This window comes from Bolinopsis microptera, unplaced genomic scaffold, assembly GCF_026151205.1.
Source record: "Bolinopsis microptera isolate Bmic1 unplaced genomic scaffold, MBARI_Bmic_1.0 sca62, whole genome shotgun sequence".
In the NCBI taxonomy this organism is placed as follows: domain Eukaryota; kingdom Metazoa; phylum Ctenophora; class Tentaculata; order Lobata; family Bolinopsidae; genus Bolinopsis; species Bolinopsis microptera.
In genome coordinates, this window is record NW_026971834.1 from 6,948 (window position 1) to 33,694 (window position 26,747).

Below are 26,747 nucleotides of genomic sequence, written 5' to 3' on the forward strand. Positions count from 1 at the left end.
GGGGGGGGGGGGGGGGGGGGGGGGGGGGGGGGGGGGGGGGGGGGGGGGGGGGGGGGGGGGGGGGGGGGGGGGGGGGGGGGGGGGGGGGGGGGGGGGGGGGGGGGGGGGGGGGGGGGGGGGGGGGGGGGGGGGGGGGGGGGGGGGGGGGGGGGGGGGGGGGGGGGGGGGGGGGGGGGGGGGGGGGGGGGGGGGGGGGGGGGGGGGGGGGGGGGGGGGGGGGGGGGGGGGGGGGGGGGGGGGGGGGGGGGGGGGGGGGGGGGGGGGGGGGGGGGGGGGGGGGGGGGGGGGGGGGGGGGGGGGGGGGGGGGGGGGGGGGGGGGGGGGGGGGGGGGGGGGGGGGGGGGGGGGGGGGGGGGGGGGGGGGGGGGGGGGGGGGGGGGGGGGGGGGGGGGGGGGGGGGGGGGGGGGGGGGGGGGGGGGGGGGGGGGGGGGGGGGGGGGGGGGGGGGGGGGGGGGGGGGGGGGGGGGGGGGGGGGGGGGGGGGGGGGGGGGGGGGGGGGGGGGGGGGGGGGGGGGGGGGGGGGGGGGGGGGGGGGGGGGGGGGGGGGGGGGGGGGGGGGGGGGGGGGGGGGGGGGGGGGGGGGGGGGGGGGGGGGGGGGGGGGGGGGGGGGGGGGGGGGGGGGGGGGGGGGGGGGGGGGGGGGGGGGGGGGGGGGGGGGGGGGGGGGGGGGGGGGGGGGGGGGGGGGGGGGGGGGGGGGGGGGGGGGGGGGGGGGGGGGGGGGGGGGGGGGGGGGGGGGGGGGGGGGGGGGGGGGGGGGGGGGGGGGGGGGGGGGGGGGGGGGGGGGGGGGGGGGGGGGGGGGGGGGGGGGGGGGGGGGGGGGGGGGGGGGGGGGGGGGGGGGGGGGGGGGGGGGGGGGGGGGGGGGGGGGGGGGGGGGGGGGGGGGGGGGGGGGGGGGGGGGGGGGGGGGGGGGGGGGGGGGGGGGGGGGGGGGGGGGGGGGGGGGGGGGGGGGGGGGGGGGGGGGGGGGGGGGGGGGGGGGGGGGGGGGGGGGGGGGGGGGGGGGGGGGGGGGGGGGGGGGGGGGGGGGGGGGGGGGGGGGGGGGGGGGGGGGGGGGGGGGGGGGGGGGGGGGGGGGGGGGGGGGGGGGGGGGGGGGGGGGGGGGGGGGGGGGGGGGGGGGGGGGGGGGGGGGGGGGGGGGGGGGGGGGGGGGGGGGGGGGGGGGGGGGGGGGGGGGGGGACCCGCAGGACAGGAAGACCCGGGAAAAAACCCAGACAGGCAGAACAGGGGGCCAGACAAGGACAGGAGGGCAGACAGGAAGGGCAGCCAGACAGGACCAGGGCACCCGGAACCCGAAAGGACCAGAAGACAGACCCGGACCAGGGGGCAGCAAAACCACACCAGAACAGGCCCCGACCAGACAGAACCCGAACAGACAGCCCGGAAAGGACCCAAAAAAGGCCAGGACAGACAGGACGGGACAGGGAAAACCAGACAGGAACGACCGGCAGGCAGGAAACCCCCGACCCCCAGACAGACAGGGGCCAGAAAAGAAGGCAGGACAGGACCAGACAGAAGAAGGACCCCCCAACAGGACCAGGACCAGGAACAGACCAGGACCCAGACCAACAGACCAGGCCAGAAGGGCCCGGAAGGGCCAGGGAAAGGACCAGGGCCAGGAAGACCCAGGAACAAACAGCGAAGACGGACCAGGACCAGCAGAACAGACCGGACAGGACCCCGAACCGCAGACAGACAGGGCCGACAGAACAGGGAAAAGGGCAGGCCCGGGCAGGGAAGGGGGGAAGACAACAGGACCCGAAAGGAACCAGAACACAGACAGACCCGACCCGACGCCCGGACCCCCAGGGGAAGGACCGGGGCCCGGGCCAGGGCCCAAAAGGGGAAGGCCCCGGGCCCGGCAGGACCCCCCCCAGGGAAAGGGAAACCCCGAAAACCCCCAGGGCCCCAAACCAAAGGGCCCCGGGCCAGGGCAGGGGCCCGGCCCCGGGCCCGGCCCGGGGGGGCCCCCCAGGGGCCCGGGGCGGACGACCGGGCAGGGGCAGGGGCCGGGCAGGGGCAGGGCCCCCCAGGGGCCCCGGGCCCGGGGAAACCCCCCAGGCCAGGAAAACCGGGGCCCGGGGCCCAGGGAAACAACCCAGGGGCCCCCCCCAGAAAACCCCGGGGAAGGGCCCGGGGAAGGGGGAGGGCCCGACGGGGAAACCCCCGGGGCCCGGACCCGGGCCCGGGGCCCGACCCCGGGGCCAGGCCCGGGGCCCGCAGGACAGGGGCACAACCGGACAACCCCGGGGCCCCAGGGGAGGCCAACAGGGGAAGGGCAGGGGCAGGCGGGCCCGGCCCCGGGAAGGGCCCCGGGCCCCGGCAGGGGCCCGAACAGGGGCCCGGGGCCCGGGGCAGGGCGGGCCCCAGGGGCCCCAGGAAAAAGGGCCCGGGGCAGACAGGGGGGCCCCCCCAACACCCCCCAACAGGGGCCCGGACCCGGGGGCAGACGGGGCCCCAGGGGCGGGCGGGGAAGGGGGACCCGGCCCGGACAGGGGCCCGGGGCAGGAAAAAGGCAGGCAGGCAGGGACCCCGGGCCCGGCCCGACCCCAGGGGCAGGGGCCCGGGAAAAAAAACCCCCCGGGGCAGGGCAGGGCAGGGGCAGGGGCCCCGGGAAAGGGGCCCCGGGGCAACAGGGGCAGGGCCCCCAGGGACCCCCCAGGGCAGGACCGGGCCCAACCCCCAGGGGCCAACCCCCAGGACCCCCCAAAAAACAGACAGGGGCAGGGAAGGGGCCACCCGCCAGGGCAGGGCACCCCCCAGGGCGGACCCCAACAGGGAACAGGCAGGGGCCCGCCAAAAACCCCCCAGGGGAAAGGAAGGGGCCAGGACCCCGGGGCCCCAGGGGAGGGGCCCCCCAGGACCCCCCAGGGGCCCAACCCGACAGGGGCCCCGGGGCCCCCCAGAACAGGGCAGGCAGGGGCAACAGGCCCCAGGGGCAGACCCCGGGCCCCCGGGGCCCGACCGGCAGGGCCCCCCAGGGGAGAAGGCAGGGCCCGGGAAACCAAAACCCCCGGGGAGGACCCACCGGCAGGGCCCCCCAGGGCAGGGGCCCCCACCCCAAGGAAACAGGGAAAGGGAAACAGGCCCCAAAAAGGGCCCCCCAGGCCCCCCCAGAACCCCAGGGGCCCCGGGCCCCAGGGGGGAACCCGGGCAAACAACCCGGACAGGGGCCCCCAGGGGCAGGGCAGGGGCCCGAACCAAAAGGGCCCCGGGGCCCCAGGGAAAAGGGCCGGACAGGCCCCCCCCAACAGGGGCCCGGGCCCCCAGGACCCCCGGGGAGGCCCAACCCGGGGCAGGGAAACCCCGGGGGGCCCGGACCCAGGGAAACCCCAGGGGCAGGGGCCCCCCGGGCCCAACAGGGGCAGGACAGGGGCCCGGAAACCCCGGGGGAAAACCCCCCCGACCCAGGGCCCCGGGGGCCCGGGGCCCCCAGGACAGGGAAGGGCCGGGGCCCCAGGGGCGACCCCAAAAAGGGCAGGGGGCCAACAGGGGCCCGGCCAAAAAGGCAGGGGCCAGGGGCAGGGCCGGAAGGGCCAAAAACCCAAAAGGGGCCCCCCAGGGGCCCCCCCCCCCAGGACCCGGCCCCCAGGAAAGGGACAGGGCCGGGGCAGGGCCCGGGGCAGGACCCCGGGGGAGGGGCCCAGGGGAGGACCCCGGGGCCCCAGACCACCCGGGGGCCAACAGGGGCCCCAGGGCCCCAGGACGGACGGGGCGGGGCCCGGGGCGAAAAACCCAGGGCCCCCCAGGGGAGGGGCCGGGGCAGGGGAAGGGGCCCCAGGGAAGGGGCAGGGGCCCCCAGGACCAAGCAGGGGCAGGCCCCGGCAGGCAGGGACCCGGGCAGGACGGGCCGGGAAGGGGCAGGGAAGGCAGGGCAGACCCCCAGGGGCAGGACCCCAGGACCAACCCCCCCCCAGGGGAAGGGGCAACCCGGAAGGGCCAACAGGGGCCCGAAACCCCGGCAGGGCAGGGGCCTAAGGGGAAGGCCCAAACAGGGAAAGGGGGGACAGGAAAGGGGCCCCGGCCCCGGGGAAGGGGAACAGGCCCCAGGGGCCCCGGGGCCCCAGGGGCAACCCCCCAGCAGGGCCCGGGCGGGCAGGGGCCCGACCCGGGGCCCGGGGAAGGGCAGGGGCCCCGGGGCAGGGGGGCCCCCGGGGAACCCCCCAGGGGCCCGGGAAACAGGACAGGGGCCCGGGCCGACCCGGGGCCAGGGGGGGAAAGGGGCCCCCCGGGGCCCCAGGGGAGGGGAAACAGGGACCCCGGGCGAAAGGGGCCCAAAAGACAGGGGACAAAGGACCCCCAGGGGCCCCAGGGCCCGGGCAGAACCCCGGACCCGGAAACCCGGGCAGGGGCAGGGGCCACAGGGGCCCCAGGGAACAGCCCCAGGGCAGGGGCAGGCCAGGGCCCGAGGGCCCCAGGGGAAACCCCGAAAGGGGGCCCCAGGCAGGGGCCCGCCCCAGGGGCAGGGGACCCAGGGAAGGGGCCCGGGGCCAAAAAACCAGGGGCCCGGGGCAGGGGCCAGGGGCAGGGCCGGCCCAAAGGGGCAGGGCAGGAAGGGCCCAACCCCGGCCGGACCCCGGGGCCCGGGGAGGGGCCCCGGGGCAGGGGCAGGGACTGGGCCCAGACAGGGGGCCAACCCCAGGGAACCCCCAGGCAGGGGCCAGGGCCCGGCCCCCCGGGGAGGGGCCCGCCCCGCCAGGGCCCGGGGCAGGCCCCGAACAGGCAGAAGGGCAACCCCCCAGGGAAAGGGGACCCCAGGGGGCAGGGGCAAACCCGGACCCCAGGACCCGGGGAAAACAAAAGACAGGGGCCAACCCCCAGACCCCCAAAGGGGCCCGGGGCCCGGGGGCAGGGGCAAGGGGCCCGGGCCCCCAGGGGCCAAAAACCCCCCCCAGGGGCCCGACCCGGGGCAGGGGCCCCCAGGACAGGGCAGGACCCGGGGAAACCCCAGGGGAGGGCAGGGGCCCGGAAACCCCAGGGGCCCCCAGGGCCAGGACAGGACCAAACCCGGGCAGGGGGGGGGGGGCCAGGGCAGGGACCAGGGAAACCCGGGAAGGGCCCCCCCGGGGAGGCCCCCAGGCCCGGGCAGAAACCCCCAACCCCCCCCAAAAAGACCCGGGGAAGGGCCCCAAACCAACCCGGGGCAAGGGGCCCGGACCGGACAGACAGGGGCCGGGGCCCCCACCCCCAGGACCCGGGCCCGGGGCCCGCAGGGGCAGAAGGCAACCCCGGGGCCCGGGGGCCAAAAGGACCAGGGGCAGGGAACCCCCCCAACAGCCCGGGACCCCCAACAGGGAAGAACAAACCGCCAGGGGGCCCCGGGGCCCGGGGCCCCCAACCCCAGGAACCAGGGCCCGGGGCCCGGGCCCAAAGACAGGGGCCCCGGGGCCGAGGAAGGACCGGCCCGGGGCCAGGGGCCCGGGAAACAGGGGCCCGGGGCCCGGGGCCCGGGGCCAGGACCAAGGGCAGACCCGGGAACAACAGGGGCCCCGGGGCCCCAGGACAGGGACCAGGGCCCCCAGGGCCCAACCCCGGGAACAGGGCCCGGGGGCCCCAGGGGAGGGCCCCAGGGGCAGAAAACAACCCCAAGGCAGGGGCGCCCCCCGGGGAAGGGAGGGGCCAGGGAAGGACAGGGCCACCGGGCCAACCCCCCAGGCCCCCCAGGGGCAACCGGGGCGGCCGGCACCCCCGGGCCCGGGGCCGGGCCCGGGCCCCCCCAGGGGCAGGGCAGGGGCAGGGGCAGGGGCAGGGGCAGGGCGGGGAAACCCGGACAGGGGTCCCGGGGCCCCACCAACAGGGAACCCCCCAGGGGGAAAAAAACCCCCCCCAGACCAGGACCCCGACCCACCCGACAGGGCCAGGGGCCCCCGGGCAGACACCCCCGGGGCAGGGCAGGGGCCCGGACCAGACCCCCCCCAGGGCCAGACCCGGACCCCCCAGGGGCAGGGACACCCCAGGAAAACCCCGGGAAGGGCCGGGCAGCCCCCCCAGGGAGGGGGACCCGGGGCCCGGGGCCCCCAAAAGGGGCAGGGGCCCCCCAGGGGCAGGGGCAGACAGGGCAGGGGAGGGGCGGGAAGGACAACAAGGAAAAGGCCCCAGGGAAAAAAACCCCAACCCGGGGAGGGCCCCGAAAGGGGCAACAGGGGCCCCAGCAGGGGCCCCGGGGCCAACCCGGGACCCCCGGGGAGGGAAAGGGCAGGGCAGGGGGGACCCCACAGGAAACCCGGGAAAGGGAAAAACAGGGGCCCGGGGAAGGGGCAGGGGAAGGACCCCGGGCCAACAAGGGGAAAAGGGCAGGGGCCCCCCAGGGGGGGGCAGGGGAAGAACAGGGCAGGGCAGGCCCCGGACCCACCCGGCCCCGGGGCAACCCGGGGGGCCCCCCGGGCGGGGCAGGCAGGCCCCAAAAACAACCAACAGGACCCGGCCCCGGGGAAAGGGCCCGGGCAGACAGGGGGGAACCCAAGGGGGCCCCAGGCCCCCAACCCCGGGGCGGGGAGGCCCCAGGGCCCGGGGCAGGACCAACAGGGCGGGCCCCAGGGCAGGGGCGGGCAACAGGAAGGGGAAGGGGCCCGGGGAGCCCGGGGAAGGGGCCCGACCCCAGGGCCCGGGGCCCGGAAAGGGAAAAACAGGGGCAGGGCCCCCGGGGCAGGGCAAACCCGGCCGGGGCAGGAAGGGCAGGGGAACCCCAAAACAGGGGCCCAGGGCAGGGCCGGGGAAAACAGGACCCGACAGGCCCCCAGGGGAAACCCGGGGCCAAAAGGCCCAACAGGACCCCGGACCCCAGGGGGGGCAGGGGAAGGGGGAGGGGAAGGCCCCGGGGCAGGGCCCGGGCCCGGGGCAGGAAAGGGGCCCCCAGCCCGGGCCCCGGGGCCCCAGGAACCCCAGACCCGGGCCCGGACCAGGGGCCCGAAGGGCGGGCAGGACAGGGCCCGGGGCCGGGCAGGGCCCGGGCCCAGGGGCAGGGGCCCCCCAGGCCCCCAGGGCGGGCAGGGGAGGACAGGGGAACAGGGGCAGGGGCAGCAGGGCAGGGAAAAAGGGCAGGGGGAACCCGGGGCCCAAAAGGGGCCCCACCCGGGGGAACCAGGAACGGGGAAGGGGAAGGCGGGGCAACAGGCCCCGGGGCCCAACCCCCCCGGGGCCGGGGAACAGGGGCAGGGGAAGACCCCAGGGGCAGGACGGACCCCGGGGCCCGGGACCCGGGCCAAAAGGGGCCAAAAGGGGAACCCCCGGGGCAGGGAAGGCCGGGGCAGGGGCCCGACCCCGGGGGGGCAGGGCCGGGCGGGCACAGGCCCCAGGCAGCCCCGGGCAGGGGCCCGGGGCAGGGAAGGGCAGGAAAGGGCCCCCAACCCGGGGCAACCCCGGGGCAGGGGCCCCGACCCGGGCAGGGCAGAAAACCCCCAACGGACAGGGGCCCACAGGGGAACAGGCCCGGGAAGGGGCCCGGGCCCCCCAGGGCAGGACCCGGGGAAACCCCCCAAAACCCCAGGGGCCCGGCCGGGAAAGGGGGAAGGGGCCACCCCGGGGCCCCAGGGGCCCGGGGCAGGGCCCAAAAGGGAAACCCCAAAGGGCCCCGGAAACAACCCCACAGGGAACCCGGGGAAGGGGCCCGGGGCGGGAAACCCCGGGGCCCGGGGCCCGGGGAAACCCGGGGGAACCCAAAAAGGCCCCCAGGGCAGGACCAGGGCAGACAGGGGCCCAAAAGCCAGGGAAGGGGCACCGGGGCAGGACCCCAGGGCAGGGGCAGGGGCCCCAGACCCCGGCCCGGGGAAGGGGCCCCAGGGGCCCGGGCCCCCCAAGGGGCCCAGGGGCAGGGGCCCCCAGGGGCAGGGGCGACCCCAGGGCCGGGCCACAGGGGCAGCAGGGGCCCCAGGCCCGGCAAAAAACCCCCCAAGGACCCGGGGCAGGGGCCCAACCCGGCCCGACAGAAAGGGCCCCCCCAGGGCAGGAAACCCCCCAGGGCAGGGGCCCGGGGGGGCAGGGCCAGGGCCCCGGGGCCAAAAGGGGCAGGACAGGGGCCCCGACCCGGGCGACAGGACCCGGAACGGGGCAGGGGAGGGGCCCCGGGCCCCCCCAGGGACCCCCCAGGCCCGGGGAAGGCCAGGGGAACCCGGGCCAGGACAGACCCGGGGCAGGGAAAACCCACCCGGGGAGGGGCCAACAGGGAAAAACCAGGGGAAAAACCCGCCCGGGGAGGCCGGGGCAGAAGGGGCCCGAAAACCCCGGGAAAGACCCGGGAAAAACAGGACAGCAGGGCCCCGGGACCCCACAGGGGCCCCAACACAGGACCGGGGCAGGGCCCGGACCCCAGGGGCAGGGGCAGGGAAAAGGGCCCCAGGGAAAACAGGACCCCAGGGGAAGGGGCCCGGGGCAGGGAACAGGCCCGGGCCCCAGGACAGGGCCCGCCCCAGGCAGGACCCGGGCACAGGGGCCCGGGGCCCCGAACCCAGGACCAAAAGAAACCCCGGGCCCGGGCCCCCAGCCCGGGCCCCAGGCAGGGGGGAAACCCGGGCCCCAGGCCCCGGGGCCAGGGAAGGGCGGGAAACAAACAAAGGAAAAGGGCCCCGGGGTTTTAAAAAACCCAGGAAACAGGGAAAGGAAGGGAAAACCAGGAAAAACCAACGGAAGGGCGGGACAAGGAAGACAGGACAGGGACCCGGGGCAGGGGCCCCAGGCGGGGCAGAAAAACCCCCAACCCCAGGGGAGGGGCCCGGCCCCCCAGGGCCCGGGGAAAGGGAAGGGAACCCCCCAGGGGAAGGGGCCCCGGGCAGGGACCCCCCCAGGCCCCGGGGCACAGGGCCCGGGCCCCCAAAAAGGGGCAGACCCCGGGCCCGGGGCCCAAAGGGAAGGGCAGGACCCGGGAAGGGGAAAAGGGGAAGGGGCAGGGCCCCAGGGGCCAAACCGGGCAGGGCAGGGGGAAAGGACCAACAGGGCCCCAGGGGCCAGACAAGGGAAAAACCCCGGGCAGACAGGAAACCCCAGGGACCCGGCCAGGACCCCGGGGCAGACGAAGAACAGGGGAAGGGGCCCCCCAGGGGCAGGGGCCCCAGGGGAAACCACAGGGGGAAAAAAACCCCCGGGGCCCAACAGGGGGCAGGGGCCGGGAAGGGGCAGGACCAACAGGGCCCCGGGGCAGGCCCGGGCCAGGGGCAGGGGCAGGGGCCCCCAGGACAGGGCGGGGCGGAAAAACCCGGGCCCCAGGGGCCCGGGGCAGGACAGGGACCCCCCAGGGGCAGGGGCCCGGGGCCACCGACAGGGGCCCGGGGCAACCCCAGGGGAGGGCAGGCAGCAGGCGGCCCCGCCCCAGGAACCAGACAGGGGCAGGGGCAAGGGCCCCCAGGCAGGGGCCCGGGGCCGGGGCAGGAAGGGGCAGACCAAAAACCCGGAACCCGGAAGGACACCCCCAGACCCCCCCGGGCCCGGGGCCAGGACCCCCGGGGCAGGGCCCGGGACCCCAGGGGCAACCAGGGGCAGGAAAAGGACGGGGCCCGGGGCCCCCGGGGAAAACCCGGCAACGGGGGCCCCCGGAACAGGGCCCCCCAGGGGAAGGGCCCGGGCCCCCGGGCAGGCAGACCCCGGGGCAGGGCAGGGCCCCAGGGCCAACAAAGGGGGAACAGGGAAACAGGACCCAAAAGGGGCCCCAGGGGCCCGGAAGGGGCCCGGACCCCAGGGGCGGGCCCGGGGGCAGGGGCCCAACCCGGGCAGGACCCGACAACCCCGGGGCCCGGGGCCCCCCAGGGCCCGAACCCAAGGGGGGAAAAGGGGCCAGGGACCCCAGACAGGACAGACACCCGGGGGGAAAAACCCCCGGACCCCCCCAGGGGGCAGGCCCCCCCAAGGGGCCCGGGCAGGGCCCGGGAGGGGCCCAGGGCAGGGAAAGGGGCAGGGGAAGGCCAGGGAAGGGGGAGGCCCCAGGGGCAGGGGAAGACCCCGGGCAGGGCAGGGGAACAAGGCCCAGGGGCCCAAAGGGCCCCCGGACCCCCACCCCGGGGGCCCGGGAAGACCCAGGGCCCGACAGGGACCCGGCCCGGCCCCGGGCAACAGGACCCCGGGCCCCAGGGGCCCCAGGGGAAGGGGCCCGGGGCCCGGGGCAACCCCGGGAACCCAGGGGAAAAAGGGGCAGGCAGGGCAGGGGCAGGGGCCCGACCGGGGCAGGGGCAGGACAGGGGCAGGGCCAACCCGGGGCCCGGGGGGCCCCCCCCCCCAACAAAAGGGCAGGGCCCCCCCACAGGCCCGGGCAGACCCCAGGGGCCCCAAAAAACCCCGGGGCCCGGGGCCAACAGGACAGGGGAAGGGCCCCGGCCCACCCGGGGCAAAGGGGCACAGGGGCAAACCCCAGGGAAGGGCCCGGGGGGGACAGGGGCAGGGCCCCCACAGGAGGCCCGGGGAGGACCAGGGACCAGGGGCAGGGGCCCCAGGAACCCCAGGGGCCGGCAGGGGCACCCCAGGGGCAGGGCAGGACCCCCGGGGGAAGGGCCCCGGCAGGGCCCCGGGCCGGCCCGGGCAGGGCCCGGCCCCCAGAACAGGCCCCGGGCCCCCGGGGGGGGGAAGGGCAGGGGCAGGGGAAAACAGGAAAGGGCCAGGGGCAGGGCAGGGGCCACCAACAGGGGCCCGGGGCCCGGGCCCGGGGCCCGGCCCGGACCCCAGGACCAGGGGAAGGGGCCCCCCCCAGGACAGGACAGGGCCCCCGGGGACAGGACAGGGCCAAAACCCCAGGGACCCCGACCCGGGGCACCCCGGGGCAGAACAGAAACAGGGACCCCCAACAGGGGAAAACCCCAGGGCAGAAACCCGGGGGGACCCCCCAGACCCGGCCCGGGGCAGGGGCTGGGGCCCGAAAACGGGGCCGGGGCCAGGGGCCCCGGGGCCCCAGGGCAGGGGAGACAGGGGCCCGGGGCGGAAGGACAGGGGCAACCCCGGGAAACCAGGGCCAAAGGGAAGGGGCAGGACCAGGGGAAAGGACCAACAGGCCCCCCCAGGGGCAGGAAGGGGCCCCCAGGGGCCCGGGCAGGGCCCCCAGGCCAGGGGCAGGGGGCCCAGGACCCCCCAGGCAGGGGGCCCCGGGCCCGGCAGAACCCCGGGGAGGACAGGGGCCCCCGGCAGGGGAGGGGGGCCCCCCGGGGCAACAGGGGAGGGGCAGGGCCCGGGGCCCCCAGGGCAGGGGCCAGGGGCCCCCAGGGAAGGGGCCCGGCAAAAACCCCCCCAGCCCGGGGCCCAGGGGAAGGGCCCCCAGGGCCCGGGGAAGGGGCCCCCAACCCGGACAGGGCAGGGGCCCGGCCCGGGGCAGACCCGGGGAAAAGGACCAACCCCGGGCCCCCCCCAGGGGCCCCAGAACAGGGCAGGGACCCAGGGGAAGGGGAGACAGGGGCAGGGGCCCCGGGGCCCCAGGCCAGGGGAAAAGGGCAGGGGCGGGGCAGGGGCAGACAGGGGCACCCCCAAGGGGCAGGGGCCCCAGGGGGGCCCCCCGGGCAGGGGCCCCGGGGGGCCCCCACCAGGGGCAGGGAAGGGAACCGCAGGGCAGGGCAGGGGCCGGGGGCAGGGGAAGGGCACCCGGGCCCCGGGGGGCCCGGGGCCCCGGACCCCGGGGAAGGGGAAACCCCAACCCGGACAGGACAGGACCCGGGGGGGCCCCGGGGAGGGGGGAACCCCAGGGGCCCAAGGGGCAGGGCCCGGGGGGAAAAGGGGCCCGGAAAAAACAGGGGGGGCCCGCAGGGCAGGGGCAGGGGCAGGGCAGGGGCAGGGCAGGGGCCCCCAGAAGGACCCCGGACCCGGGGGGCCCCCAGGGCCAAAAGGGGCCCCCCCAAAACCCCCCGGCAGACAGGGGAACAGAAGGGGCGGCCCCAGGGCCCGACCCCCCAACAGGGGAAGGGCAGGGGCAGGACCCGGGGCAGAACCCGGGGCCCCAGGGCCCGCCCCAGGGGCCCGGGGCCCAACCAAGAAGGGGCCGGGGAGGACCCCGGGCAGCCCGGGCCCCAGCCCGGGGAAGGGGGGTCAACCCGGCAGGGAAAACAGGACAGGGCCCCAGGGGCCCGGGGCCGGCCCGGGGCCCAGGCAGACCCCAGGAGGCCCCGCAGGCCCCAGGGGAAACGGCCCGGGGCAGAAGGGGCAGGAAGGGGCCCGGCAGGGGGGGAAAAACCCCCGGGGAAACCCGAAACGGGGCCCCCGGGGAGGGCCCCAACAGGGGCCCCGGGGCCGGAGGGACCCGGAACCCCCCCAAAAGGGGCCCCCGGGGCCCCCCAGGGGCGGGGCAGGGCAGGGCCAAAAAGGGGCCAACCCCCAAAGGGGCCCCGGGGCCGGGGGCCCCGGGGCCCCCAGGGCCCCGGGGCGGGGGGACACCCGGGGCGGGCCCGGGGAAACAGGGGCCCAACAGGGGAGGCCCCGGCCCGGGCCCCGGGGCCCCCAGGGGGCCCCGGGGCCGGGGCCCGGGAAGAACCCCGGGGCAGGAAAAGGGGCCAACCCGGGGCAGGGGGCAGGACCCCGGGGCAGGACCCAACCCGGGCCCGGCCCGGGAACCGGCAGGACCCCGGGGCCCGGGGCCCGGACAGACAGGAACCCGGGCCCGACCCAAAAGGGGCCCGGGGCCCGACCCGGGGAAGGACCCGGACACCCGGACCCGGCCCGGGGCCCAAAAGGCCGGGGCCCCGGGGCAGGGCAGGACAGGGGCCCCAGGGGCAAACCCCAGGGAAAGGGGAGGGGCCCGGGGCAGCAGGGGCCCGGACAGACCGAAGGGCCCCAAACAGGCCCCCCAGGCCCGACAGGGGCAGGGGCAGGGGCCCCCCCAGGGCAGGGGAGGGGGCCAGGCCCGGGGAAGGGGCCCGGGCCCGGGGCCCGGGGCCCGGACCCCGCCCCGGGGCCCCGGGGCCCGGGGAAGGGGCCCCGGCCAGGGGCCCGGGGAAAGGGCCAGGCCCCCAGGGGCCAACCCCCAAAACCCGGCAGACAGGGGAGGACAAAAGGGGGGCCCCCCAGACAACAGGGAAACAGGGGCAGGGACAGGGAAAAAGGGCCCCCCAGGGCAGGAGGCAGGGCCCGCCAACCCGGGCCCCGGGGCCCAACCCGGGGCCCCCAGGGGCCCCGGGGCCCCGGACCCCAGGGGCCCGGGCCCCGGGGCCCCAGGGCCCGACAGGGCCCAGGGGCCCGGCCCCCGGAAAGGGGCCCCAGGACCCCGGGGAAGGGCAGGGAAACAGGGGCAGGGCAGGCAGGGGAAAAACCCCCAGGGCAGGGCAGCCCCCCGGGGCCAAGGGCCCGGGGAAGGGGCCCCCCCAGGGCCCCAGGGGCAGGGGCCCGGGGAGGGGCAGGGGAAACGGGCAGGGGCCAAAAAGGGGCCCCAGACAGGGGCCCGACCCCAAAGGGCCCGGGCCCCGGGCGCCGGCAGACCGGGGCGGGGCCGGCCCGGCAGGCAGGCCCGGCCCAACCCGGGACAGGGCCCGGGGAAGGGCAGGGCCCCGGGCAGGGGCACCCGGGGCCCGGGGAAGGGGGCCCGGGGCCCCCAGGGGGCAGGACAGGGCGGCCAGGGCAGCAGACAACAGGACAGGCCAGGGGCAGGGGCCTCAGGGCAGGGGAAGGGGCCCCCCGGGGCCCCAAGATCCCGGGCGGGGCCAACCCGGACCAACAGGGGCCCCGGACCCCAGGCCCCAGGCAGGGGGCCCCCCAGGGCAGGGCAGGGAAGGCCCAGGGCCCCAGGGGCAGGGGAAGGGCCCCCAGGGGGGGCCCCCGGGGAAGGGCAACCAGGGCAAAACCAGGGGCCAAAGGAAAAGGGGAAACAGGGGCCCGGAAAGGGCCCCAGGGGGGCCCCGGGGAGGGGCAGGCAGGACCCCCAGGGCCCGGGGAAGGCAACCCGGGGGCAGGGCAGCCCGGACCGGGCAGGGGAAAGACCCCCCAGGGCCCGGACCGGGCAGGGCCCCGGGGCCGGGGCCCCCCAAAAACGGGAAGGACCCCGGGGCAGGGGCAGGGAAACCCCCCAGGGGCCCCGGGCAGGGCAAAAACCCCCGACCCAACCCCCCAGGGGAGGGGCCCGGGCCCGGGGCAGGGGCCCAGGACCCCCAGGGGCCCGGGGGGGCCAGGAAACCCCCCAGGGCCCCGGGGGCCCGAAGGACAGGGGCCGAACAGACCAGGGGCCCCGACAGGCCCCAAAAAGGGCCCAACAGGGCAACCCCCCGGGGAAGGGCCCCAGGGGCCAGGGAAAAAAACCAGGGGAGGGCAGGACCCGGGCCCCGGGCCCCGGGGAGGGGAAACCCGGGGGGACCCCGGGGCGGGGCCCGGGGAAGGGCAGGGAAGGACCAGGGCAGGGGCCCCGGGGGGCCCCCGGGGCACCCCCAGGCAGGGGCCCCAGGGGCAGGGCCCGGGGCAGAAACCCAGGGACCCCGGGGAAAGGGCCCGGGGAAGGGGGCAGAACAGGGGCAGGGGCCCCCCAGGGGAGGGGAAGGGGCCGACAACAGGGGAGGGGCGGGCCCGGCCCCAGACAGGGAACAGGGGCAACCCGGGCAGGGGGGGACCCCAGGGGCAGGGGCCCGGGGGGCCCCCACAGGGGCCCGGGCCCGGAAAACCCGGCGACCCCAGGACAGGACCAGGGGGCCCGGGCCCCAGGGGCCAACAGGGGCCCGGGCAGACCCGGGGCCCGGGGCCCGGAACCCCAGGGGCAGGCGGGGAAAACAGACAGACCCGGGGCCCAGGGGCCCCCCCCCCAGGGGCCCAACCCCGGACAGACCCAGACCAGACAAAGGGGCAGGGGCAGGGGCCCGGGCAGGAAGGCCCAACAGGGGCAGGCCCCAGGGCAGGACAGGGGCCCAGGGCCAAGGGGCAAAAAAGGGGCCAGGGGCCGGGGCAGCAGGGGCAGGCAGGGGCAGGGCCCCGGGGCCCCAGGGGCAGGACCCGACGAAAAGGGGCCCCGGGGCAACAGGGGCCCCGGGGAAGCGGCCCGAAAGGGGCCAACAGGGAACCCCGGGGCGGGGCAGCCCGGGGCAGGACCCGACCCAAAAGGGGCAGGCCCCGGACCCCAGGGGCCCCCAGGGCCCGAAACAGGGGAAAGGGGAGGGCAGGACAGGACCCCCCAGGACCCACCCCGGGGCAGACCCGGGGCAGGGGCCCGGACCCCCAGGGCCAGGACAGGGCCCCGGACCGACAACCCCCCAGGGACCAACCCCCAGCCCCCCCAGGGCAGGGCCCGGAAGGGGAGGGGCGGACCCCGCCCCAGGAAGGACACCCGGGACAGGCCCGGGGAAAGGAAAAGGAAAAGGGCAGGGGCCCAAGACAGGGCAGGGGCCCGGGGCAGGGGAGGGGCCCCAACAGGGCGGACAGGGGCAGGGCAGCAGGGGCCAGGACAGGGGGGGACCCCAAAAACCCCCAGGCAGGGCCCGGGGCCCCGGGCCCCGGGGCAGGGGCCAGGCCCGGGGCCCCGACAGGGGGGCCCCCGGGCCCCGGGGAGGCCCCGGGGCCCCAACCCCGGGGAAGGGGCGGGACACCCCAGACCCGGGCAACCCGGGGCCCCCAGGGAAAAACCAGGGGGGCCACCCCAACCCGGGGCAGACCCGGGAACAGGGGCAGGACAACCAGGGCAAACCCCGGGAAACCCCAAAGGGGCCCCCAGGGGCCCGGGGCAGGGGGCAGGGGAAGGGGAAACCCCAAAACCCCCCGGGGAAAACAGGGGCCCGGACAGGGGCAACCCCGGAAAAGGGGAGGGCCGGGACAGGGGAGGACCCCAGGGCCCAGGGGCCCCAGGGCAGGCCCCCCCAGAAAGGGGAGGGGCCCGGGGCAGGGGCCCGGGCCCGGGCAGGGGCCCCGGGGAGGGGCAGGGCCCGGGCCCCAGGGGAAACGGGCAGGGCCCCGAAGGGGCAGGGGAGGCGGGGCGGGGGCCCGGGGCAGGGGGGAAAGGAAGGGCCCCGGGGCAGGGGCCCCCCGGACGGGGAAAAACCCCCGGGCCCCAGGCCGGGGCAGGGGCCAGGGGCAGGGGCAGGGCCCGGGGCCCCGGCAGGGGAACCCAACAGGACCCCGAACCGGACGGCCCGACCGGGGCCCACAGGGGCAGCCCGGGGAAACAACAGGGGCCGAAAAAGGCCCCCCAGGGGCAGGGCAGGACCCAGGGGCAGGGGCCGGGGCCCCGGCCCCCAGGGCCCCAGACCCGGGCAGAACCCGGGGCCCGGGCCCGCCAGGACCCCAACCCAAAAACCCCCCGGGCAACAACCGGGGAAGGGGCCCGGAAGACACGGGGCCCCGGGGAAAACCCCCCCCCAGGGGCCCAACCCGGGAAAAAGGGGCCCCCAAACCCGGAACCCCGGACACCCGGGGCACCAGCCAGGGGAAACAACCCCCCCCCAGGGCAGACGGGGGGACCCCCCCAGGGCGGGGAAACCCGGGCCCCACAGGCGGACAGGGGCAGGGGAAGACAGGGCAGGACCCGGGGCGGGCCCGGGAAAAGGGAAAAAGGGAAAGGGGCCCGGGGCACCCCGGCAGGGGCGGGGCCCGGGAACCCCAGGGCCCCAGGGGAAGGCAGGGGCCCGAACAGGCCCCAGGGGCCCCAGGCAGGGGCCCGGAACCGGGGCCCGAACCCCCCCCCAGGAACAGGGCCCCCAGGGGAGGGGCAGGGGCCCCAGGGGCAGGGGCAGGGGCCCCAGGGGCCCCGGGCCCCAGGGGCGGGGGAAAAAACCCCGGGGCCCCGACCCCCAGGGGAAACGGCCCGGGCAGGGGCAGGCCCGGGCCCCGGGCCCGGGGCCCCCGGGGCAGGAAGGGCAGGGCAGAAGGGCCCCGGGGCAGGGAAGCCCCCAGGGGCAGCAGAAACCCCGGGGAAGGGCCCCGGACAGGACCCGGACAGGGGCCCCGGGCCCGGGGCCCCCCCCAACCCGCAGGAAAGGGGCCCCCAGGGCCCCGGCAGGGGAGGACCCAGGACCCGGGCCCCGGGGCAGGAACAGGGCCCCCCAGGGCCCGACAGGGCCCCAGGACGGACCAGGCCCGGGCAACCCCGGGCCGGGGCCCCCAGGGGCCCGCAGGGAAGGGAAGGGGAACCCAAAAGGGGAAGGGGCAGGGGCGGGGCAGGGGCCCCGGGGCAACAAGACAGGGGCCCGGGGCCCAAAAGGGGCAGGGAAAAGGACAGGGGCCCCCCAGGGCCGGGGCACCGGGGCCCCGGGGCCCCCAGGGGAAGGGGCCCCCACCGACCCGGGGCCAAAAGGGACCCGGCCCGGGGCCCCGGGGCAGGGGCCGGGAACAACCCCCCAACCCCCAGGGGAAGGGCCCGGGGCAGGACAGGGGCCCGGGGAAGGGCCCGGGGCAGGACAGGGGGGCCCGGGGGCCCGGGGCCCCCCCCAGGGCAGGGGCCCCCAACCCGGGCAGGGGAAGAACAGGGGCAGCCCCAGGGCCCCGGCAGACCCCGGGCCCCGCAGGGCAGGGGCAGGGGCCCCGGCCCCAGGGGCCAAGGCCCGGCAAAGGGAAAAACCCGCAGGCAGGACCCGGAAGGGAAGGGGATCCCCAGGGGCCCGGGGAAAACAAAGGGGCCCCCCGGCAGAAACCCCCAAAGGGGCCCCAGGGGCCCCCAACAGGACAGGGGGAAACCCGGCCCCGGGGCCCCCCAGGACAGGGGCCGGGGCCCCAGAACAGGGCCCCCCAGGGAAAGGGGGGAAAGGGGCCCGGACCCCCGGGGCGGGGCCAACAGGGGCCCGGGGAACCCCAGGGGCAGGGGAGGGGCAGGGGAAAAGGGGCAGGGGCCCCAGGGGCAGGGCAACCAGACCCCCGGCCAAACCAACACAGGGAAACCCAGGACCCAGGGAACCAAAAAACAGGGGCCCCGGGGAAAAAAAACCCGGACAGGGGCCCCCGGGGCCCCCAGGGCAGGGCCCGGGGAAGGGCCCCCCGGGAAGAAAGGGAAAAGGGACAGACCCCAGGGGCAAAAAGAAACCCAGGAAAGGGGTTGCAACAGGGGCCCAGGGCAGGGCATAACCCCGGGGGGGAAAGGGGGCCGGGACCAGGGCAGCGGAAACCCCAGGGCCAGGGGGAACAGGACCCCAGGGGGGACAGGGCAGGGGCAGGGCCCAGACCCGGGGGGCCCAGGCCCCCAAGGGCCCGGGCCCCGGGGAAACCCCCCCAGGGCCAGGGGAACCCAGACAGACCCGGGCCCGGAAGGGGGGCCCCGGGGAAGGGCAGGGGCCCCGGGGCGGGGCCCCGGGCCCGGCCCGGGCAGCCCCAACCCAACAGGGCGCACACCAGGGCAGGGGCAGGGGCCCAGGGAAACGAGGGGAAGGCCCCGAGGAAAAGGGGCCGGAACCAAACGGGAAACCAGGGCTGGGGCCCGGGCAGGGGCAGCAGGGCAGGGCCCCGGCAGACAAACCCGGGGCAGACCAGGGGAACGGGGCCCCCAGAACCCCAGGGGCAACCAGGGGGCCCCGGGGCAGGGGCCCGGGCCCCGGGCCCGGACCCAACAGGGGGGAAGGGGCCAGGAAGGGCCCCAGGGGAAACAACCCCCGGGAAAACCAGGGGAAGGGAAAAGAAACCCCAGGGCCCCCGGGGCAGGCCAGGGCCCGAAAGGGGACCCGGGGCCCCCCAAAGGGGCAGGGGCCAGGGGCAGACCCGGGGAATCCCCCAGGGGCAGGGCAACCCGGGGCAGAAGACCCCGGGGCCCGACCCCAGGGGCCCCCCCAGAAAAAACCCGGACAAAGCCCGGGGGGCCCCCGGGGAACCCGGACCCGGACCCAAAAACAGGGCCCGGGGGAGGGGAAACCCCGACAGGACCCCAGGGGCCCGGGGAAACAGGGGCAGGGCCCGGGCCCCGGACCCCCCCCAGGGCCCCAACCCAGGGGGGAAAAAAGGACCCGGAAACAGGACGGGGCCCGGGGAGGGGCCCGGGCAGGACCCCGGGGAAACCGGACCCGGCAACAGGACAGGGGCCCCCGGGGGCCCCGGACAGGCCAGAACCAACAGGGGCAGGGGCCCAAAAAAACCCGGGCCCGACAGGGGAAGGGGCCCCGGGGCCAACAGGACAGACCCGGGCAGGGCCCCGGGGCAGGGGCCCAGGGGGGGAAACAGGGGAACCCCGGGCCCGGGGGGCCCCCGGGGCCCCGGGCCCGGGGCAGGGGCCAAAAGGACCCCGGGGCCAGGGCCCCGGGCAAGGGGCAGGGGAAAAAACAGGACCCCGACAGGGGCCCCCCAGGGCAGGGGAGGGCAGGGCAGGCCCCGGGCAGGGGCCCGGGCCCGGGGCCCGGGAAGGGCCCGGGCCCGGGGAAGGCCAGAACCCCGGGCCAGGGGGGAGAACCCCCGGGGCCCGGGGAAGGGCCCCGGGGCCAGGGCAGGAAAGGGGAACAGGGGCAGGGGCCCCCAGGGCAAGGGCCCGGGGAGGGCCCCGGGAAGGACAGGCCCCCGGGGCCCGGGAAGGGCAGGACGGGGGGACCAGGGGCCAACCAGGCAGGGGCAGGGGCCCCAGAAACAGGGGCAGGGGAACAGGGGCAGGCAGGGCAGGACCCGGGGCCCACAGAACAGGGCGGGGCCACCCGGGGCCAGGGCAGGGGCCCGACCCCGGACCCAACCCGGACAGGGGAAGGGCCCCAGGGGAAACAGGAAACAGGGGCCCCGGCCCCGGAAAGGGGCCCAGGGGCCCCAGGGGAAGACAGGGCCCGGGCAGGGCAGGGGCAGGGCAAAACCCCGCCCGGGCCCGGGGAAACCGGGACAGGGGCCCCGGACCCCGGGCCCCGGGGCAACCCAACAGGGGGCCCCGGCCCCCAGGACAGGGAAAAAAACCCCAGGGCCCGGGGCAGGGGCCCCAACAGGGAACAGGGGCCCGGGGCAGGCCCCAGAAACCCCCCAGGGGAACAGGGGGGAACAAACCCGGGGAAGGCCCCCCACCCCCCCCAGGGGGGCCCCCGACAGGGACCCCCAGGGCCCGGGGCACAAACCAGGCCCGGGGCAGAAAAGGGGGGAAACCAGGGGCAGACCCCAAGGACAGGGCCCCGGGCCAAAAGGGGGCCGGGGAGGGGAAGGGGCAGGGCCAAGGGGCCAGGGCCCCGGGCAGGGGCCAAAAAGGGGCCCCAGGGGAAACCACCCCAACCCCCCAAAGGGCCCCGGGGGGGCCCCGGGGCAGGGGCCCCGGGGCAGGGGCCAACAGAACCAGGACAGGGCCCCAGGGGCCCGGGGCCCGGACCCGACAGGCAGGGGCAGGGGCCCAGGGGCCCCCAAAGGGGTCCCCGGGGCCAGGGGCCAGGGAAGGGAAGGGGCAGGACAGGGAAAAAGGACCCAGCCCGCCCCGGGGCAGGGGAGGGGCAGGCCCCGAACCCCCAGGGCGGGCCCCAAAAACCCCCCCCCCGACAACCCGGACCCCAGGGGCAGGGGCCCCAGCCCCGGGGCCCGGACCCGGAAACCAGGGGCAGGGCCCGGGAAAACCCGGACCCACAGGGCAGGCAGGAAAAGGGGCCCGGAAACCAGGGCAGGGGGGGACAAAAACCCCCGGGGCCCGGGGAAGGGCCCGGACAGGGGGAAGGGCAGGGGCAGACCCGGGCAGGGGAAAGGCCAGGAAAGGACAGGGGCAGGGCAGGGCAGGCCAGGGGCAGGGGCCCCCCAGGGCAGGGCCCCCCCCAACCCCCCCCCACCCCAACAAAAACCCCCCCCCCGGACAGGGGCCCGGCCCCCAACAGGGGCGGGGGCCCGGGAAAACCCCAGGGGCCAGGGGGCCCGGCCCCCCAGGGCAGGGGCAGGACAGGGGCCCGGGAAGAAAAGCAGACAGGCAGGACCCAACCGGACCCCGGACAGGGGCAGGGGAAGGGCCCCGGGGAAGGGGCCCGGGAAGGGACGGGGCAGGAAACAGGGGCCCCAACAGGCAGGGGCCCGGACAGGGGCCCAACCCGGGCCCGGGCAGGGGCAGGGACCCGACAGGGCAGAACAGGGGAAGGACCACCCGGGGAAGGCCCGGGGAAGGGGCCCCAGGCAGGGGCCCCAGGGGCAGGGCCCGGGGCCGGGCCCGGGGAGGCCCCGGGGCAGGGGCCCGGGGCCCCGGGGCAGACCCGGGGCAGGGGAAAGGGGCAGGGGCCAAACCAGGGGCCCCCCCCCAAAACAAACCCCCCCCCCCCCCCCCAGGACCCGGGGCAGGGCCCAACCCCCCCCCCAACCCCCCAGGCCGGGGCCGGGCCCGGGCAGGGCCCGGGGGGAAAAAAACCCCAGGGCAGGGGAAACCAAAGGGGCAACCCCAGGGCAGGGGCAGGGGCCCGGCGGGCCCAACCCGGGCCCCCAGGGGCCACCCCCCCAAAAACCCCCCCCCCCCCCCCAACCCCCCCCCCCCAGGCCCCCCAGGGGACAGGGGCCCAAAAAGACAGACAAAAACCCCAGGGGGGAAAAGGGAACAGGGACAGGGGCCCCAGGGGCAGGGCCCCCCCAGGGGAAACCGGGGCAGGGGCCCCGGGCGGGGGGCCCGGGGGGGACAGGGCAGGGGAAAAAAAAAAAAAAAAAAAAAAAAAAAAAAAAAAAAAAAAAAAAAAAAAAAAAAAAAAAAAAAAAAAAAAAAAAAAAAAAAAAAAAAAAAAAAAAAAAAAAAAAAAAAAAAAAAAAAAAAAAAAAAAAAAAAAAAAAAAAAAAAAAAAAAAAAAAAAAAAAAAAAAAAAAAAAAAAAAAAAAAAAAAAAAAAAAAAAAAAAAAAAAAAAAAAAAAAAAAAAAAAAAAAAAAAAAAAAAAAAAAAAAACAGGGCACAAGACAGAACTCAGACAACAGACAGCACCCAGACCCACAGGACCCGACAGCAACCCAAGGCAGACCGGACCAGACCCGGGCCAGAACAGACACAGGGCACCAGAAACCAGACCCCCAGACAGGGGCAGGGACAGACCAGACAACCAGCAGCCCCAGGGCAGAAGGCAGACCACCCGACAGGACAGAAACCCGGACAGACACAGACCCGGCCCAGGACCCGGCCAGACCAGGGCCCCAGACAGACAGGGGCAGACCCCACAGACCGACAGAAAAGGGGCCCCGGACCAAACCCGCCGCCCAGACAGGGCCAGACAGGAACAGGACGACAGGGGGCAGGGACCGACCCGGGGAACCCGAAACCCAGACCAGGAAGGCAGGACCCGACGGACAGGGCGGACCAGCAACCAGGGCGACCACCAGGACCAGGACAGACAGACAGGACCAGAAGAAACGCCAGGGCCCGCCCCGAACAGGCCCCCAGCAGGGCCAGACACCCCAGACCACGACAGACCAGCAAAACAGCCCCGGGCCCATGACAGAACCCCCAGACCCCGACCCGGACCACCCCCCGACCCGGCAGACCCAGGACAGCAGGGAACGACAGGGACAGGGGACAGACAGGGACAGGGACAGGGACAGGGACAGGGACAGGGAAAGGGACAGGGACAGGGACAGGGACAGGGACAGGGACAGGGACAGGGACAGGGACAGGGACAGGGACAGGGACAGGGACAGGGACAGGGACAGGGACAGGGACAGGGACAGGGACAGGGACAGGGACAGGGACAGGGACAGGGACAGGGACAGGGGACAGGGACAGGGACAGGGACAGGGGACAGGGAACAGGGACAGGGACAGGGACAGGGACAGGACAGGGACAGGGACAGGACTGGGACAGGGACAGGGACAGGGACAGGGACAGGGACAGGGACAGGGACAGGGACAGGGACAGGGACAGGGACAGGGACAGGGACAGGGACAGGGACAGGGACAGGGACAGGGACAGGGACAGGGACAGGGACAGGGACAGGGACAGGGACAGGGACAGGGACAGGGACAGGGACAGGGACAGGGACAGGGACAGGGACAGGGACAGGGACAGGACAGGGACAGGGACAGGGACAGGGACAGGGACAGGGACAGGGACAGGGACAGGGACAGGGACAGGGACAGGGACAGGGACAGGGACAGGGACAGGGACAGGGACAGGGACAGGGACAGGGACAGGGACAGGGACAGGGACAGGGACAGGGACAGGGACAGGGACAGGGACAGGGACAGGGACAGGGACAGGGACAGGGACAGGGACAGGGACAGGGACAGGGACAGGGACAGGGACAGGGACAGGGACAGGGACAGGGACAGGGACAGGGACAGGACAGGGACAGGGACAGGGACAGGGACAGGGACAGGGACAGGGGACAGGGACAGGGACAGGGACAGGACAGGGACAGGGACAGGGACAGGGACAGGGACAGGGACAGGGACAGGGACAGGGACAGGGGACAGGGACAGGGACAGGGACAGGGACAGGGACAGGGACAGGGACAGGGACAGGGACAGGGACAGGGACAGGGACAGGGACAGGGACAGGGACAGGGACAGGGACAGGGACAGGGACAGGGACAGGGACAGGGACAGGGACAGGGACAGGGACAGGGACAGGGACAGGGACAGGGACAGGGACAGGGACAGGGACAGGGACAGGGACAGGGACAGGACAGGGACAGGGACAGGGACAGGGACAGGGACAGGGACAGGGACAGGGACAGGGACAGGGACAGGGACAGGGACAGGGACAGGGACAGGGACAGGGACAGGGACAGGGACAGGGACAGGGACAGGGACAGGGACAGGGACAGGGGACAGGGACAGGGACAGGGACAGGGACAGGGACAGGGACAGGGACAGGGACAGGGACAGGGACAGGACAGGGACAGGGACAGGGACAGGGACAGGGACAGGGACAGGGACAGGGACAGGGACAGGGACAGGGACAGGGACAGGACAGGGACAGGGACAGGGACAGGGACAGGGGACAGGGACAGGGGACAGGGACAGGGACAGGGACAGGGACAGGGACAGGGACAGGGACAGGGACAGGGACAGGGACAGGGACAGGGACAGGGACAGGGACAGGGACAGGGACAGGGACAGGGACAGGGACAGGGACAGGGACAGGGGACAGGGACAGGGACAGGGACAGGGACAGGGACAGGGACAGGGACAGGGACAGGGACAGGGACAGGGACAGGGACAGGGACAGGGACAGGGACAGGGACAGGGACAGGGACAGGGACAGGGACAGGGACAGGGACAGGGACAGGGACAGGGACAGGGACAGGGACAGGGACAGGGACAGGGACAGGGACAGGGACAGGGACAGGGACAGGGACAGGGACAGGGACAGGACAGGACAGGGACAGGGACAGGGACAGGGACAGGGACAGGGACAGGGACAGGGACAGGGACAGGGACAGGGACAGGGACAGGGACAGGGACAGGGACTGGACAGGGACAGGGACAGGACAGGGACAGGGACAGGGACAGGACAGGGACAGGGACAGGGACAGGGACAGGGACAGAGGGACAGGGACAGGGACAGGGACAGGGACAGGACAGGGACAGGGACAGGGACAGGGACAGGGACAGGGACAGGACAGGGACAGGGACAGGGACAGGGGACAGGGACAGGGACAGGGACAGGGACAGGGACAGGGACAGGGGACAGGGACAGGGACAGGACAGGGACAGGGACAGGGACAGGGACAGGGACAGGGACAGGGACAGGGACAGGGACAGGGACTAGGACAAAAACGACAGGGCAAGGGACAAGGGAACGGGAAAAAAAGACGGCAAAGACAGGGACAAGGGGAAAAGGGGAAAGGGGAAGGGAAAAAAAGGAAACAAGGGGCCGGGGAAAAAAGGGAAAAAAGGGCAAGGGGAAAAAAAGGAACAGGGACAAAGGACAAGGGGAAGGAAAACGGGAAGGGCAGGACAGGGAAAAAAAAAGGGCAGGGACAGGGCAAAGGGGGAAAACAAGGGAAAAAGGACACAGGGACAAAAAGGAAAGGACAAAGGGGAAAGGAAAAGGACGGGAAAAAAACAGACAGGCAGGGGCAGGGGAAAGGAAAGACAGGACAAGGGAAAAAAGGAAAGGGGCAGGAAAGGGAAAAAAGGGAAAAAAAAAAGGGGAGGGACAGGGACAAAAAACCAAAAAAACAAGGACAGAAAGGGACAAAGGACAGGGGAAAAAAAAAAGGCCAGGGGAGGACAAGGGGGAAGGACAAGGGACCCCGGAAAAAAGGGAAAGGGGGGGAAAACCAAAGAAAGGGACAAGACAAAAAAGGACAAACCCCGGGGATGACAGGGACAAAAAGGGGAAAAAACAAGAAGACAAAAAGGACAGGGGAAAAAAGGGGAAAGGCCAAAGGAAAAACAAAGAAAACAGGAAGGACAGACAGGGACAGGGAAAAGGGGGAAAGGAAAAGGGGCAAAAGGACAGGGAAGGGGGCCCAAAGGGGAGACAGGACCCCGGAAAAACAGGGGGGAAAAAGGGGAAAACAGAAAAGGCAAAGGACCAAAAAAAGGGGACACAGGGGGGGAAAAAAAAAGGGAACAGGCCCGGGACAAAAAGGACAACAGGGAAAAGGACCAAAAAAAGGACAAAAGGACCAAAGGGGACCCAAAAAGGACGGGACAAGGGAACAGGGAAAAAGGGACAAGGAAAGGGGCAAGGGGGCAAAGGGACAAAGGGAAAAGGGAAAAGAAACCCCCCGGACAGAAAAAAGGGACAAGAAACAAAAAGGGGAAGGACAAAGGAAACAAGGAAAAAGGGGGAAAAAAGGGAAAAGGGACCAAAAACAGGAAAAACAGGGAGAAAAGGGAAAAGGACAGGAAGGAAAGGGAAGGGAAGGGAAAGGAAGGAGAAGGGAAGGGAAAGGGAAAGGAGAAGGGAAAAAGGGAAGGGAAAGAAAAAAGGGGGGAAAAGGGAAAGGAAAGGGAAAAGGGGGGAAAAAAAAAGGGAAGAAAAGGGAAAGGGAAAAGGGGAAGGGAAAAAAGGGAAAGGGAAGGGAGAAGGGAAAAACAGGAGAAGGGAAAGGGAGAAGGGGAAGGAAAAAAGGGAAAGGAAAGGGAAAGGGAAAAAGGGAAAGGGAAAGGGAAAGGAAAAGGGACAGGGAAGGGAAAAAGAAAAAGGGAAAAAAGGGGAAAAGGCAGCAAGAAAAAAGACAGGGGAAAGGGGAAAAAAAGAAGGGCAAGGACAGGACAGGGGGCCCAAGGAAAGGGGCAGGAAAAACCCCGGGAAAACGGGAAAAAGGGAAAGGGACAAAGGGGGAGGGAAAGGCAGGGGAAAAAAGACAAAGGAAAAAAAGACAGGAAGCAGGAAAGGGAGAAGACAGGGAAAAGGACAAGAAAGGGGAGGGACAGGACAGGACAAAAGGACAGGAAAAAGGACAGGGACAAGCCGGGACCCCGGACAGGCAAAAAAACCCGGCGACCAAAAAACAGGGACAGGGGGCCCCGGGAAAAAGGAAAAGGGGGCAAAGGACAGACAGGGGCAAGGACAGGACAAAGGCAGGGACAAGGGGAAAGGGAAAGCAGGACAGGGACAGGGAAAGGGACGCCAGGGAAAAAGGGAAAAAGGACAAAAGGAAAGGGGGCAAAAAAAAAGGGGAAGAAAAAGGGAAAAAACAGGGACAGGGAAAAAAACAAAGGAAAGGGGGGGACAACAGGAAAGGACAAACAGGCCCGGCAAGGGGAAAAGGGAAAAAAAAAGGGAAAGAAGACAAAGGGGAAAACAGGCAGGACCAAAAAAAAAAAAAGGACAAAGGGACAGGAAAGGGACAGGGAAAAGGGACAGGACAGGAAGACAAAAAAAGGAGACGGACAGGGGAAAGGGGGACAGGGAAAAAAAAAGGGAAAGGGGAAAAGGGCAGAAACAAAAAGGGGCAGGGACAGGGGAAAGGAAAAACCCCGGGAAAACAAAAAAAAGGACAAACCCAGGAAAAAAAAGGGCAGGGCAGGAAAAAAAGGGCAAAAGAAAAGGGAAAAAACAGGGCCCCCAAAAGGGGAAGGACAAAGGAAAAGGGACAAAAA

At 74.7% G+C, this 26,747-nt stretch overlaps 3 protein-coding genes across 3 annotated transcripts; all 3 read left to right on the plus strand.

Annotated features, from left to right (window-relative positions):
- Positions 1-230: 230 nt before the first annotated feature.
- On the plus strand, positions 231-23,361 carry LOC134825758 (collagen alpha-1(I) chain-like; the record flags this gene model as incomplete). Its single annotated transcript, XM_063837964.1, has 21 exons — positions 231-278; positions 1,219-1,729; positions 2,722-2,916; positions 3,970-4,135; positions 5,317-5,527; positions 6,926-7,041; positions 7,179-7,492; positions 8,484-8,610; positions 8,707-9,211; positions 11,325-11,443; positions 12,547-12,672; positions 13,151-13,241; positions 14,004-14,146; positions 15,052-15,159; positions 16,661-16,761; positions 18,191-18,489; positions 18,765-19,085; positions 20,791-20,893; positions 21,293-22,059; positions 22,762-23,027; positions 23,151-23,361. Coding segments are annotated over 21 exons (4,848 nt in total), but the record flags the coding sequence as incomplete, so codon positions are not given.
- Positions 23,362-23,453: 92 nt separating this feature from the next.
- LOC134825759 (uncharacterized protein DDB_G0284459-like) lies at positions 23,454-24,013 on the plus strand (the record flags this gene model as incomplete). The annotated part of the gene is given in 3 exon segments (XM_063837965.1): positions 23,454-23,507; positions 23,791-23,832; positions 23,834-24,013. Coding segments are annotated over 3 exon segments (276 nt in total), but the record flags the coding sequence as incomplete, so codon positions are not given.
- A 1,000-nt stretch (positions 24,014-25,013) lies between these two features.
- LOC134825760 (ribosome-binding protein 1-like) lies at positions 25,014-26,310 on the plus strand (the record flags this gene model as incomplete). The annotated part of the gene is made up of 1 exon (XM_063837966.1): positions 25,014-26,310. A coding segment is annotated over exon 1 (1,297 nt), but the record flags the coding sequence as incomplete, so codon positions are not given.
- Positions 26,311-26,747: the final 437 nt, after the last annotated feature.